At 45.2% G+C, this 14,309-nt stretch overlaps 1 protein-coding gene across 1 annotated transcript in view; it reads left to right on the top strand.

The window, feature by feature from the left end:
- Nucleotides 1–368: 368 nt before the first annotated feature.
- CYP27A1 (cytochrome P450 family 27 subfamily A member 1) overlaps nt 369–14,309 on the top strand; it is a 33,495-nt gene continuing 19,554 nt past the window's right edge. The window contains exon 1 of the mRNA XM_077748585.1: nt 369–707. Within this exon, the coding sequence (XP_077604711.1) occupies nt 444–707 (264 nt within the window). The 5' untranslated portion in view covers nt 369–443. The remainder of the gene's footprint in view (nt 708–14,309) is intronic.

Raw genomic sequence — 14,309 nt, forward strand, 5'->3', positions numbered from 1 at the left:
GTGGCGAACCTGCAGGTCAGACGACGGCCAGTCTCCCTCAGTGGGGCTTCCTAGAACTGTGCTCTACTGCGAACCAAAATACAGACCAGAAACTTCAAGTTCTCGCTGAGAACTTGAGAGCAAGGCGGCGAGTCGCGGCAGAGGCGGCCACGGTCGGGGCTCGGGGGTCTCCGTGAATCCCCCTGGACAGCCTCCGCGGCGGCGTTGGCCGGCCCCTCCCCCGGGCGGCGGGCTCACGGCAGGAGGAGGTGCCCTCTGTGTGTCGGTTTGGTCCCGTTGCAGAGACTGAGGACCGCGAGTAAAAAGTGAGCGGTAAGGGGCCTGGCCGGCCTGCGCCCGGCCTACCCTGCAGCTGGCGCTTTGACCCCGCCCCTCGGGATTGATCTCCGAGCGGGTTCCAGGCGCCCTTCACTCGGGGTCCAAAGGTGCGGCGGCGCGGGACCATGGATCGCGTGGCTGCGTTGCGGGGCTCGAGGCTGCGGTGGGCGCTGCTGGGGACGCGGGTGGCCCTCCCTGGCCTTTGCCCACGCGGGGCCAGAGCCAAGGCCGCGATCCCCGCCGCCGTCCCGGCCACCGCCGAGACTCCTGGAAACGGGCCTGGCGACCGGAGGCTGCGGGCCTTGGACGAGGTTCCAAGGCTGGGGCAGCTGAGCTTTTTCTTCCAGCTGTTGGTGCGAGGCTACATTCTGCGTTTACACAAGCTCCAGGTAATCATGCGGGGGCGGACCTCACGACGGGGGGTGGGGGTGGGATGGAGGAGCACCTGGGTAAAGAAGCTGGAGATGGGGACACGTTGGACCAAAAGTGAAGGAACCGAGAATTTAGCTCAGAACCAACTGGAGCTATGGTCATATACTGGGAATCTGTAGGGATTATGTGCAAAGGGTAGACAGAACCCTGTGAACAGAAATGAATAGGTCCAGGAGTGGTATGAATCTGGAGGGCACCAGGGAGGAGGGGATTTAGGAGACCAGGTTTGAAATGAAAGCGGGAGGGGGGGATGGTAAGGGAGCTTGGGTGGCTCAGTGAGTTAAGCTCCAGACTCCGCTCAGGTCATGATCTCACGTTCGTGGGTTTGTGGGTTTGTGTGTACGAGCCTGTGTCCGGCTCTGTGCTGACAGCTCTGAGCCTGGAGCCTGCTTCGGATTCATTCTCTCTCTCTCTCTCTCTCTCTCTGCCCCTCCCCTGTTTGCACCCTGCCTCTCTCTCTCTCTCTCTCTCTATTTCTCTCTCTCTCTCTCTCTCAAAGTAAACATTAAAAAGGTTTTTTTTTTGTTTGTTTGTTTTGTTTTGTCTTGTTTTGTTTTTAATAAAACGAACAGAGGTTGAGAGAGGCCTGTCTTGGTAACAGAATGTCATTGTGTAAATGTATACACTGCCAGGTGTGGCAGAACCACTGTTTCCTTGTGTGGTGATGTTGGCAACCCCAGACTCCTTCCGAAGGATGTGGATTCCAGAGGATTCCAGACATCAAACGATTTGCAAGATAGGGATTTTTCCACAGGGAGGAAAATGTCACTTCTCAAGGAGTGAAAGCAGAATCATAGACATTAAGGAAAAGTTACATTTGCTTAATTAAGGAATCAGTGTCTAGTAAGTAGAGTTTATTCAGTGGAATGCACATTGAGGCAGGTAACCTGCAGTGGTTGGACAGAGATGGGAAAACCCAATGTTGGTTAAGTTGGAAAGGTTTTAGGAAAAGAACTGAAGAGATTCACCCAGGATCTGTCTGCCTACTGACTATTAAAATATATAAAGACATTCCACTCTGCCCCAGGCATTTTCCCAAGCGCTGGGATTCATTGAGAGGTGACCAACGCCCTCATGGTTTATGTGTTCAGCTGGAAGCTTATACCCCAGGGTTTATGTGCTCCTTTGGGAGAAAAGGGAGAGAGGGCAGTGAACAGATCAATAAACAGTTAATTTCAGAAGGAGAATTTGACTGCCCTGAGAGAAGAAGCGTGTCCAGGGTTGGGGATGGTGGAAACTTTGATTCATTTATTTGCCCTCCAGGCACATTAGTGGTCATCGGTGATTGGCAGGAAGAGTGGGCAGGCCTTTGGCTGGGCTGGTGAACAGGCTGGTTACCATGTAACTGTGCTGGCAGTAGTCACAGACTCAGAAGAGCTCTGGGCACTGGGGATAGGACAGGTCTTTGAGGAGGACCATCAAGTTCAGACTAAGGGTCCTGGTTCCTCTGAGGGGCCGTGGTGGGCTCCTGAGCAGATGTGGGGTGAAGATGGCCTTTAAGAGACACTGTCCAGGTTATGGTGTATGCAGTAGGATGGATTGGGCAGGGTTGGTAGAGAAGGCCTCAGGGGACAAAGGATTGGGTGTGGCAGTATCTGAGACACCCTCCAGACAAAGCTGGACAGAGAATTGAGGAGGGTGAAAATGGCTCTGAGGGTTTGAAGTCCTAAACTGACCAGTTTCCCTGCACCTGGATCCTGTTCACTGGACCGGCCACTGCTATCTCTTGGGGCCCTCCCTGTTAGCTCTTGTTTCCTAGATTTGGCGGGCACGTCACAAGGGACATAGAACTGGTTAGAAAATCGCTCCTTCTGGCCTCAGCTTTAAGAAACCAAGTAAGCCCAGAAACCAGAGTCCTGCAAACTTTTCCTGCTTGATTTAACCTCTAGAAATATGAGAGGCCCAGTGAATGCCCCAAGGGTGGCCACTAAGGATTTCTCATCATTTCATAGGGAGAGTTTACTGGAAGGTTTTGCTGAGGATTATCTCTAGAGCAGTAACTACCAAAGAAATCCTAGACCACCCTAGGAGGTGAGGAGGAAGAGGAGAACGTGTAGCCTTTCATCATTATTATTATTTTAATGTTTATTTATTTTAGAGAGAGAGAGAGCAGGGGAGGGACATAGAGAGGGAGACATAGAATCTGAAGCAGGCTCCAGGCTCTAAGCTGTGAGCACAGAGCTTGACCCAGGCTCTAATTCACACACTGGGAGATCATGACCTGAGCCGGAAGTAGGAAGCTTTACTGACTGAGTCATCCAGGTGCCCCAGGAATGTGTAGCCTTTTAAAGGAGCAACCAGGGTTAGGATTTTGGAGAGCCCCCTGGCTCCAGCCCTTGTATGCCAGAGATCTGGAGTCACGTGAATCTTCCCAGGGCACTGATGGAAATTATATTAGCCCTTCCCACTACATGTGACGGGTGTGTGTTAATAAAGAAGTGCCGAGAATCTATAAAACCTCGTTCCTACCCCTATTGAGGAGGAGGATACATTTCAGTGACCCACTTTGTGTGTGTGTGTGTTTTTTTTAATGTTTTACTTATTTCTAGGAGAGAGAGAGACAGCGTGAGCAGGGGAGGGTCAGAGAGAGAGGGAGTCACAGACTGAAACAGGCTCTAGGCTCTGAGCTGGCAGTCAGCACAGAGCCCAACGCGGGGCTCGATCCCACGAACCGCGAGATCATGACCTAAGCGAAAGTCGGACGCTTAACTGACTAAGCCACCCAGGTGCCCCTCAGTGACCCACTTTGTATCAGTTCAAATTTGTTTGGTTGCCGCTCACAGTGGCTTAAACAATAAAGTAACTTTATTGGTTCAGAGAACCAAAAAGTCTAAAAGTTGGATGCCCTCCAGCTACAAAGCCTGGTCTAGAGATTCAAGAGATCATCAGAGTTAGAGTTTCTTTTTTTGCCAGTTCTCTTAGCTTTGCGTCTTGCAAAAGGTAGTTGACTGGCCTGGGTTAATTGCCAGTCTCTGAACCCATCATAGTGGCCATAAACATACTCTAATTAGCTTAGACACATGCAGGCTCATACCTAAAGCTGGGGTTGGGGTCCCTCCCACCTAAACCAGGTGAGTACTGCACAAAACAGTGAGGTTGATAGAAGGGCAGCTGACCATAATATCCCTTCGGCACCCTCAACTGTCAGAAATTGCGTATCACACACAAAAATAATAAAGTCGGCTCAAGAGAGCATTGTAGGATTTAAGGAGGTGGAGTAGGGACTGGGCCATGTGAAAATCGTGTTAGTCCATAAATGCAGTTCCCTTCTCTTTCTTAAAGAAAATGTTATCAAGAGTGCTAGAAAACTTAAATGTGGACACATGTTAAATTTATATGTAAACTTATATTAAATTGACATCTTTCAAAGATGGAGACCCAGAGAACGGTGAGATCAGTCGTCTGTTCTGTAGCTCTTATTACAGGACGACCTTCGTGTGCCCCCACAATGCCTTGTGCCCATAATTGTCATTTTGTGTGTTGTGTTTCTCTCTCTCTCTCTCTCTTTTTAATGTTTATTTCTTTTTGAGATAGAGAGAGTGGGGTAGGGGCAGAGAGAAAAGGAGAGAGAGAATCTCAAGCAGGCTCCACACTATCAGCCCAGAGCCCAACGTGGGGCTCAAATTCACGAAGCATGAGATCATGACCTGAGCTGAAATCAGGAGTCAGACACTTAAGTGACTGAGCCCCCCCAGGCGCCCCTCTTGTGATAACTCTTAAAATCTCTCTTAGACTGCACGGCAAAGGAAACAACCCACAAAACTAATAGGCAACCAACAGAATGGGAAAAGATAGTTGCAAATGACATATCAGATAAAGGGTTAATATCCAAAATATATAAGGAACTCACCAAACTCCACACCCGAAAAACAAACAACCCAGTGAAGAAATGGACAGAAGATNGAAAAAGAAAAAAAGAGAAAAAAAATCTCTCTTAGAGACCCTTAAATACAGAGGACAAACTGAGGGTTGCTGGAATAGGGGGTGTGTGGGGGGGAATTAAATGGGAGATGGGAATTAAAGAGGGTGCTTTTCAGGATGAGCACGGGGTATCATATGGAAGAGATGAATCACTGCATTCTACTCCTGAAGGCAAGACTACACTGTGTGTTAACTAAATTGAAAATAAATTAATAATAAAAAAAAAAGAAAGTGAAAAGACAATCCATAGAATGGGAGNAAAAGACAATATATAGAATGGGAGGAAATATTTGCAAATCATATATCTGATAAAAGACTTGGGTACAGAATATGTAAGAACTCATACCGTTCAATAATAAAATAACTAACTCAATTTTTAAAATAGGAAAAATATCGGAATAGGCATTTCTCCAAAGAAGGAATACAAATGGCTTAAAAGCACATGAAAAGATGAAACTATATCATTAGCCATTAGGGGAATGCAAATAAAAATCGAAAGAGGGGCTCCTGGGTGGCTTGGTTGAGCATCCAGCTTCAGCTCAGGTCATGATCTTGCTGCTATCAGTGCAAAGCCCGCTTCCGATCCTCTATCTTCCTCTCTCTCTGATCCCCACCCCACTCCCCTGCACCAAATAAATTTTAAAAAAACATTTAAAAATATTTTTTAAAAATTTTAATTTTTTATTTATTTCTGAGAGAGAGAGAGAGAGAGAGAGAGAGAGACAGCGTGAGCAGGGGAGGGTCAGAGAGAGAGGGAGATACAGAATCCGAAGCAGGCTCCAGGCTCCGAGCTAGCTGTCAGCACAGAGCCCAATGTGGGGCTGGAACCCACAAACTGTGAGATCATGACCTGAGCCAAAGCCACTGCATCACCTCAACCGACTGAGCCACCCACACGCCCCTCTTAGAAACTTTTAAACATACAATACTGTACTAATAGTTATAGTCAACCATGCTGAACATTACATCCCTGGGACTTACTTATTTTCTATCTGCACGTTTGTTGTCTTTTGACCCCCTTCACCCATTTCCCCTTCTCCCATGTGCCTCTTCTGGCAACCACCAATCTGTTCTCTATATCTATGAGTTCAGTTTTGGTTTGTCTTGTTTTTAGGTTCCACGTGGAAAAGAAGTATCAGTCAAAATTTGTCTCTCTCTGACTTATTTCACTTAACATAATGCCCTCAAGTTTCATCCATGTTGTCATAAATGACAAGATTTTCTTCTTTTGTGTGGCTGAATAATATTCTACTGTATATATACCACAATTTATTTTTTTTATTTAAAAATGTTTTAAATGTTTATTTTTGAGAGATAGATAGACAGACAGAGCCTGAGCAGGGAAGGGGCAGAGAGAGAGGGAGACACAGAATCCAAAGCAGGCTTCAGACTCTGAGCTGTCAGCACAGAGTCCCATGCGGACCTCGAACCATGAGATCATGACCTGAGCCGAAGTCGGGCACTTAACGACTGAGCCACCCAGGCGCCCCTTTACCACATTTTTTTATCAACTCATCCATCAATAGACACTTAAGTTGCTTCCAGGTCTTGGCCATTGTAAATAATGCTACAATGAACATGGGGGTGCTTATATCTTTTTTGAGTTAGTGTTTTTTTGTTTTCTTTAAATAAATACCCACAGTGGAATTGCTGGATCATAGGGTAATTTTATTGTAATTTTTTGAGGAATCTCCACAATTAGCATTACCACTAAGAGTGCACAAAGATTTCCTGTTCTCCCCCATTGTTACCAACACTTGTTATTTCTTATCTTTTTGATGTCCATCCTAACAGGTGTGAGGTGATATCTCATTGTGGTTTTGATTTCCATTTCCCTGATGATTACTGATGTTGGGCCTCTTTTCACGTAGCTGTTGGCCACCTGTATGTCTTCTTTGAGAAAATGTCTGTTTGGATATTCTGCCCATTTTTTAGTCAGATTGTTTTCATGGATATTTTCTATCATCTTTGTAGTCTCAATTTCATTTATTTCCACTCTGATCTTTGTAATTTTTTTCCTTCTACTAACTTTGGGCTTAGTTCGTTATTCTTTTTCTAGTTCCTTGAGGTGTAAAGTTAGGTTGCTTATTTGAGATCTTTCTTGTTTCACCATGGAGGCATTATCACCATGAGCTGTCTCAGAATTGCTTTTGCTGCACTCCATAAATTCTGGCTTTTACTACTCTTTCTCCATTTTCCTTGAAGCCTGCATTCCCACTCTCCACTGGACACCAGCATCAAGGGCCAGAAGACCTGAGACCTTCTGAATGTGGCAGGCTTTGTTCTGCCCAGTGCAGAAGACATATCATTTCCAGCTCTGGCAGCTCTGGCACCAGGTCAGCTTCCCCATGTGGCTGTGGCTTGCCGGGCAGTAAGACAGCCCCATGGGGACTGTGGCAAGGAGTGGTGTCTGGGCGCCCCCTCCTGCTTGGTCTTTTTTCAGCTCAGTCTTATGCATGTGCCACTGGTATGTCACTGTCCCTAAAGCATGTTTGGTTCCCCTGCTCAGGAATCTCCACGGGGCCTAGGGAATCAGCATTTAACTCCTCATAGGGACGTTCAAAACCCCAGCCTCCTTTTTCCCAGGCACACCCTCTCCCTTTCCGTTTTGGTATGTTGTATTTCATTTTTCATTTGTCTTTAGGTATTTTTTTATTTCTCTTTTGACTTCTTCTTTGACCCCATGCATACTATTTAATCTTTACATATTTGCGAATTTTCCAAGTTTCTTTTTTTTATAATTGATTTCTAGTTTCATACCACTGGGGTGAGAAAAGATCCTGGATACAGTTTTAATCTTCTTAAATTTGTTAAGACTTGTTGTGTGGCCTATCGTGTGATCTGTCCTGGAGAATGTTCCATGTCTGCTTGAGAAGAATGTGTATCCTGTTGCATTTGGATGGAATGTTGTGTATATGTCTCTTAAGTCCATCTGGTCTATTGTGTCATTTGAGGACAATATTTCCTTATTGATTTTGTCTCGATGGTCTGTCCATTAATGAAAACGGTGTATCAAATTCCACTACTATTATTGTATTGTTGCCTATTTCTCCCTTTTGATCTGTTAATACTTGCTTTATCTATTTAGTTGCACATGTTTCATGCCATCACCTGTTTATATGACTTAGAGGTTGGGCTGGTAAGTTCTGAGGGTAGGGGCTATGTCTCTTCCCACCTCTGTGTCCCCCAGTGCCAGATACAGTCCTTGGTACAGGGAAGGTTCTTAGTAATATTTGATTAAAAAATAAATAAATAAATTTAACGTACTAGCCAAAGGGCAGTGCATTGGTACCTGGTTGTAAATTTTGTGAGACTCTCCTTAGCTCTTTGGTCTGGGTTGTTTGACATAAGATGGAATGAAGAAGAGACAGTAAGGGTGGTGGGCTGACCGAGAAAGGCTCACCTTTCAGGCCTCAGCTTTTTGAGTTCAGAAACTATATTTTATCAGCCCATTCAACACGGGCAGACTATTAGGGACTGACTGACATTGGCCAAACCCACAGAAACAAATTGTGGACTGGAGTGCCCACATGTTTATTTACTGAATAAGTCAGCCCTCTCGAGAATCATAATACTCCACCACATAGATAGCCCCTATTCTAATTATCTATTGCTGCATAACAAGCTATCCAAAAACATAATGGCTTAAAACAACGTTTTGTAACACTCATGATTTTGTGGGTCAGGATTTAGGCAGTGCACATCAGAAGTGACTTATTTCCCTTCACAAGAGAGCAGGGCTTTGGTTTGAATGGCCGGCGATGGCTAGAATGGCTCGAGTGGGGCCATGCTTCTGTTCAGAAAGTAAATTTATTTCCGTGGCTTCCTCAGTATTTCCCCATGTCATCTCCCAGGGCTGAAATTTTTGAGATGGCTTCTTCAATTTCATGTTTGGTGCCTGGCCTGGTTTGACCGAATCAGCTGAGTATTTCTCTCTTTCCATGTGGCTAGTTTGGGCTTCCATGGTGGTCTCTGGATGCTCAGACTACTTATGGGGTACTGACTTTCCCCAAAGTGAATGTTCCAAGGGAAAGAAAGTGGAAGTTGCCAGTTTCTTAAGGCCGGGGCCTGAAAACTGGCACCCCATCATTTCTACTGTATTCTAGAGGAGAAGATGTAGACCTCACCTCTTAATGGGAAGGATGTCAAAGAATCTCTGGCCATCTTTAATCCATCACCTGCTCTTCCTAGGATCCTGGTACCTAGGGAGAGAAAGCAGTACCTACATTAGTGGACTGCTTGGTGTGCAGAGACTCCAGAACTAAAGGAGTAGAATGGTATGGAAGGAAATTCCATCTAGGCCTTGGAAAAACCTGGGTGAATGTGCTTCTCTGGTTGCTGTCCATTAGATTAAGTGTCTCTCCCAAGAGATAAATGCTGCCAAATTCTCGCTGTTTGGCTCCCCTCGTCTGGGTTTTGTAATGACCAGTCCCATTCCGTTAACACATTCTTTCTTCAGTTTGGCTAATACCATTGATTAGATGGATTTTCTGCCCCAGGACTCATGTTACCATCCAGCCTCTCAGAGACTGTCCTCTAGTTACCTTTTTTTTTTTTTTTTTTTGGCTTCAGTATCATCTGGCAAACATTATAGGTAGTCCTTGAGACTATGGCAAAATTGGGTGTACTGCCTTTGAGCCTTAGGGTGGGGAAATCTGAAACCAGGTATTAAGGCCAAAAGTGTGAATCATACCAATTTCGCAACTGCACTGTTAGATTTTTTATCTTACAGATAAAAAGGTATACTGAATATTCAAAGTAGCAGTATTTCTGTTTGGGAAAGATTAGAATGACTTACATATCCCATTAGGGACTGATTGATTATAGTAGCTTCAAATGGTGGAATTTTATGCAACCACAAAAAATAACAGGGGCAGCTCTATGTGTATTAATATGAATTGCTCACTAAGATACGGGAAGAAAGTGAGACACAAGATGATATCATATGGCATCATCTGTGGATGAAGGAAGAATGTGAGGTATACATTCCTATATATGTTTAATAGGTGCATAAAATATCTCTGGGAGAACACACAAAAAATTGGCGACGATGATTGCCTCTGTGTGCTGGTTTTCTTGGAGTCTGAAGATGAGAGTTAGAAGGAAGTCTTATCTTTTATTACGGGTCTGCTCTGGACCTCCACCAGGTTTTCCCTGGCTTCACCCTTCCCAGGCACAGTTTGCCATCTTTGGGCTCCTTTAGTTTACTTTTTTGCTGCTTGAAGTTTAACAGTGTGTGTGTATGTATTGCCTATTAAATTTTTTTTTTTAAACCTACAACAACAGTCAAAGAATAGAAAGCAGGAGATAAATGCAAGGCTGGCCAAGTTCTTCCTGGTCTCGCATGATATTTTGAGGTCCTCCGATGGCCCTTCCTCTTGTACCCTTGTTTGGCTATGGGTCCTTACTTTGATTTCCACCTGTGTGCCTACATCTTCTTTCTAGTTCTGCATCAACTGCTGAGCGTGCATTCTTTGTTCTTGAAACCCTCTCACTGTTTCACCTGAGACCAGTCCGGTTTGTGGACAGAGTGCCCTGAGCGTACTATGGTTTGCCTCTGGAGGTGTGAGGAGGTGTAGGTGGGGGGTGGGCAGTGTTTCTGTTTCCTTGACAGCCTCCCTGAGCGCGTCCCGGGCAATGCTTTTCCTTGGATCACCCTCTATCCTCAGCCCATTGTTTCTCTATTAGTGCAAAATCAGAAGGAAATTCTTACTGTCCTACGGTCTGGTACATGTCTTAGTACCTTGTGTACTATGTATAGTACTTTGTGTACTATGTACTTAGTACCTTAGTACCTTCTGTCTTCTTGCATAAAACCAGACATTTTTATGATTATTGAAGTAATGGCCTCACTCACAGGTAACATTTTTAAAGCTTTGTTTGTAAAATCAAAAATTTAGAAACCAGTTAAATGCCCATAAACAGGATAAATAAGTTGTGATACATTCATACAATGTAACAGCATACAGCATAATAATAAATGCACCAGCTTTTAACGTATCAATAAAGAACTCAAAAACAAGGTTGAGGGACACCTGTGTGGCTCAGTCGGTTAAGCGTCCGACTCTTGATCTCAGCTCAGGTCTTGACTGCAGGGTCGTGAGTTCAAGTCCCACCTTGGGCTCCGCACTGGGCATGAAGCCTACTTAAAAAACAAACAAACAAAAAACCAAACTCCCAAAACAACAAAGTTGAGTATAGAAATGATAGGTATAGTAGAACACTATTTCTATAAATTAAAAACCACACAAAAATACTATAGGCTATCAATGGACACATATATATGTAATAAAATTATATAAATATTGACAGATACATTTCCAATTCAGGGTAGTGGTTGTTCTGGGGAGGGAGGGCAAAGGGAAGGACAAGAAGGGAGCTTGGAAATGTTTTCATTTCGGAAACAGATTTGAAGCAATTATGAGAAATATAAACAGTTCTCTTAATTTGGGTGTGTGGGTACATGTGCATTTATAATGTTATTTTCTTTAACTCTCCACATTAAAATATTCATAACAAATACAAGTAACCCTGCTCATCCTAAGTCCAAATGGTGCCCCTGGCCTGCTCTGATCGTGGAGTGGATCATTCAAGGCAAGACTGAGAGCTAGGAGGACCTGGGAATGCTGTTAATTATTTAGCACCTTCTGTCTCCTGGAAATGTGAATTCCACTTGTGTGAGGGGGTTGGGGCTAAATTCTTGATGACACTTTGACAGCACTGAGATGTGATGGTCCCAGCGGGGTTCCTCTTCACCTTTGACCCTGAGTGGGCCTTCTTTCTGACACATCTGTCAGTGCAGGCAAAGGAGTGGCCTGTGCCAGTCACCGCTCTCCCTCTGTTTATCCAGCTGATGGCTGCCAACCTGTAGGGGGCAGGGTTAGTGACACTGGCAAAACAGAACGTGGTGTCTGTGGTTTACTTTTGTCCTTGGGGCTATTTACTTGCCCTTTGAGTGTTTGTGGTGGGTTTTTTTGCTTTTGTTTTTGTTTCTGTTTTTTGTTTTGCTGTGCTGAGAGCCTCCCTAAGGAGTCTACCAATCATGAAACGAAACAGACCACCAAGTAGGAAAATAGAACATTGCGATGTGGTATCACTTTTCTCCAGGGGAGATTTTACTGTTCTTTTTGGTTTTTTCTTATAACAGCTTTATTGAGATATAATCACGTGCCATATAATCCACCTCGAGGAACAATTAAAGGGCTTTTAGTATATTCACAGACCTGTGCAACCGGTACCGCATCAATTTTCAAATATTTTCATTATGCCAGCAGGAAGCTTCGTGCTCCTTCACACTGACTGGGCCTCAATCCCTCATCACCCCCTGGCAGCCCCTAATCTATTCTCTGCCTCTCTGGGTTTGCCTATACTGGAGACTTCATATAAATGGACTCATTGCATATATGGTCTGCTATGAAAAGCTTCTTTCAGTTAGCACGCCATCTTCAAGGTTCATCCGTGTCGTAGCACGTATCAATGCTTTGTTCCTTTTTATGGCAGACTAATATTCCCCTGTGGCGAGATGCCACAATTTGTTCCTCCACCCCTCTGTTGCGGGGTGTTTGTGTAGTTTCCGCTTTGGGGCTCAGTACTACTTTTCGCGTTTTCAGGGTGCACACAGCTGTCAAAGATAAGCAGAGAGGACATTAGTTAGAGTGGTGAAAACAGATTTTATTCAGTAGTGACTGTCGGGGTGGGGGTGGGGGGAGAGAAACTCTATTCTGGTGTGGGCAGGGGTGACGGTGCCTTTTATAAGGAAGGAGAGGGAGGGAGCGGGGAGCAGGATGGCGGGCACAGAGTCTGGGAAATGAAAAATTGCAAAACGGCAGGAAGGAGGACAGCTGGCGCGTGTGGAACTCATCTGCTTGGTTAACTGGTGCTTATTAGCTGGACTCCTGTACTTCCTCAGAGACTGGGCAGGGGCCTTATCTTCAGGTGTCAGCTGGAACAAACAGGAAATTCTTTTGGCAGCCATGAGTTTTCTCAGGCAGTCACTTAAAAAGATTTTTTTTTAATGTTTTTATTTATTTTTGAGAGAGAGCAAGACAGAGCGGGAGCAGGGGAGGGACAGAGAGAGAGGGAGACACAGAATCCAAAGCAGGCTCCAGGCTCTGGGCTGTCAGCACAGAGCCCGACATAGGGCTGGAACTCACAAACCGTGAGATCATGACCTGAGCCGAAGTCAGACGCTTAACCCACTGAGCCACCCAGGCACCCCTCAGGGAGGTATTTTAAGGGGACTGTAGCCTCAGAATGAAGGTCACCCTATGGAGGCTACTCTGAGCTGTTAGAAACTAGGTCCATGCGTTCAAGTCTTTCTAGGCCCCAGCCAAGGCCTAGTTGAGAAGAGGGCTGGGAAGAGCCTGACCAGAAGCTAGAAAGGAGAGAATCCATCACAACCTTTTAAAATTCTGAGAGCTATGGCACTTTGCAACAACAAAAAATGAGTCTGTTTACAACATATTGCATACAACTTCAGTTTTCCATCCCCACCCCCAAGCCTGTCTACACACCCAGGTTACCACCCTTTGCCTTGAGGTGGATTACTACATTTTAGGCATTATACCTGTAAATGGGTAATTGCCATTAAGGCCTGCCTTGGATTATTGACCTTAACATATGTCTAGCCACAGGGCACCTCTTGAGATCAACTAATAATAGAATTCTCTTATTTAACTGATGAGGAAATGTCAAGCAAGAAAAGACAAAACCAAGGCCAGACTGATTTAATCAGCAAAGATACAACAAACCACAGTTAGATTTAGCCATTTTATTGCTTACACAGTGACAGGAAGAGTAAGGCAAAGGTACGGGCTCCCCATGAACCTCGTTCCACATGTTCAAAAAGACGATACTGAAACTCTTCCCACCAGATGAGTGCAGTGAGAGTTACCGGGTAACTTTTTGCCAGAAAGTACTCTAGAAGGAGTTTCTTCTAGACTGCAGCCAAATTCTGCAGCTCTTCTCTGAGTGGGGGTGGGCAGAAACCCCACACTTCATCAGAACCTGGGAGGTGATGAGAAACTGTTTCATGACAATCTCCCAAGTGAGATAGGGAGGTGAGTGGGAGCAGGCCTTCTAGCAGCTCCTTATAGAACATTCTTTCATGTTCCAGGAAGACGGCCAAGTGTTCTGCCAAAACTCATAAGCTATGGCTCAAGTCTTTGTGAGCATAGATAGGCACTGAGCTGCTCACAGTTTAACCCTGACCTTCCACATGTCCCAGAATCCTCAGGGATGTAAATATCCCATCAGATAAATATTCCAGTTCTACTGATAGGAGCTCATACCACATCTGTTGTCTGTCTTTGGCTAAATCAGATGAGAGTCACCACAACCGTGACTCCCTGTAGGTTGATTAGGCCCGCTTGGAGTATATACTGCCGCCAGGCGCCCCTATCCAAGGGCGACCAGAGATGTCAGCAACCACACACACCCCTCCTCACCAGCCCGTGGAAGTGCTGGGCACTACGATTGCCTATTACCGCCCATGGTGAAGAGTTTGGAGCAGGCTGTGACAAATGAACAAGAAGCCAACAGTAACAGGATGAAGCTAGAGACCAGATCAGTGTCCAGAAGGTTATTCTTGTACTGTTATCTTTACTGGAGGCTGACCATTTCTGAAATCACTGGCTTCC

The sequence above is a fragment of the Crocuta crocuta genome, unplaced genomic scaffold (genome assembly GCF_008692635.1).
Source record: "Crocuta crocuta isolate KB4526 unplaced genomic scaffold, BGI_CrCroc_1.0 scaffold229, whole genome shotgun sequence".
NCBI lineage: Eukaryota > Metazoa > Chordata > Mammalia > Carnivora > Hyaenidae > Crocuta > Crocuta crocuta.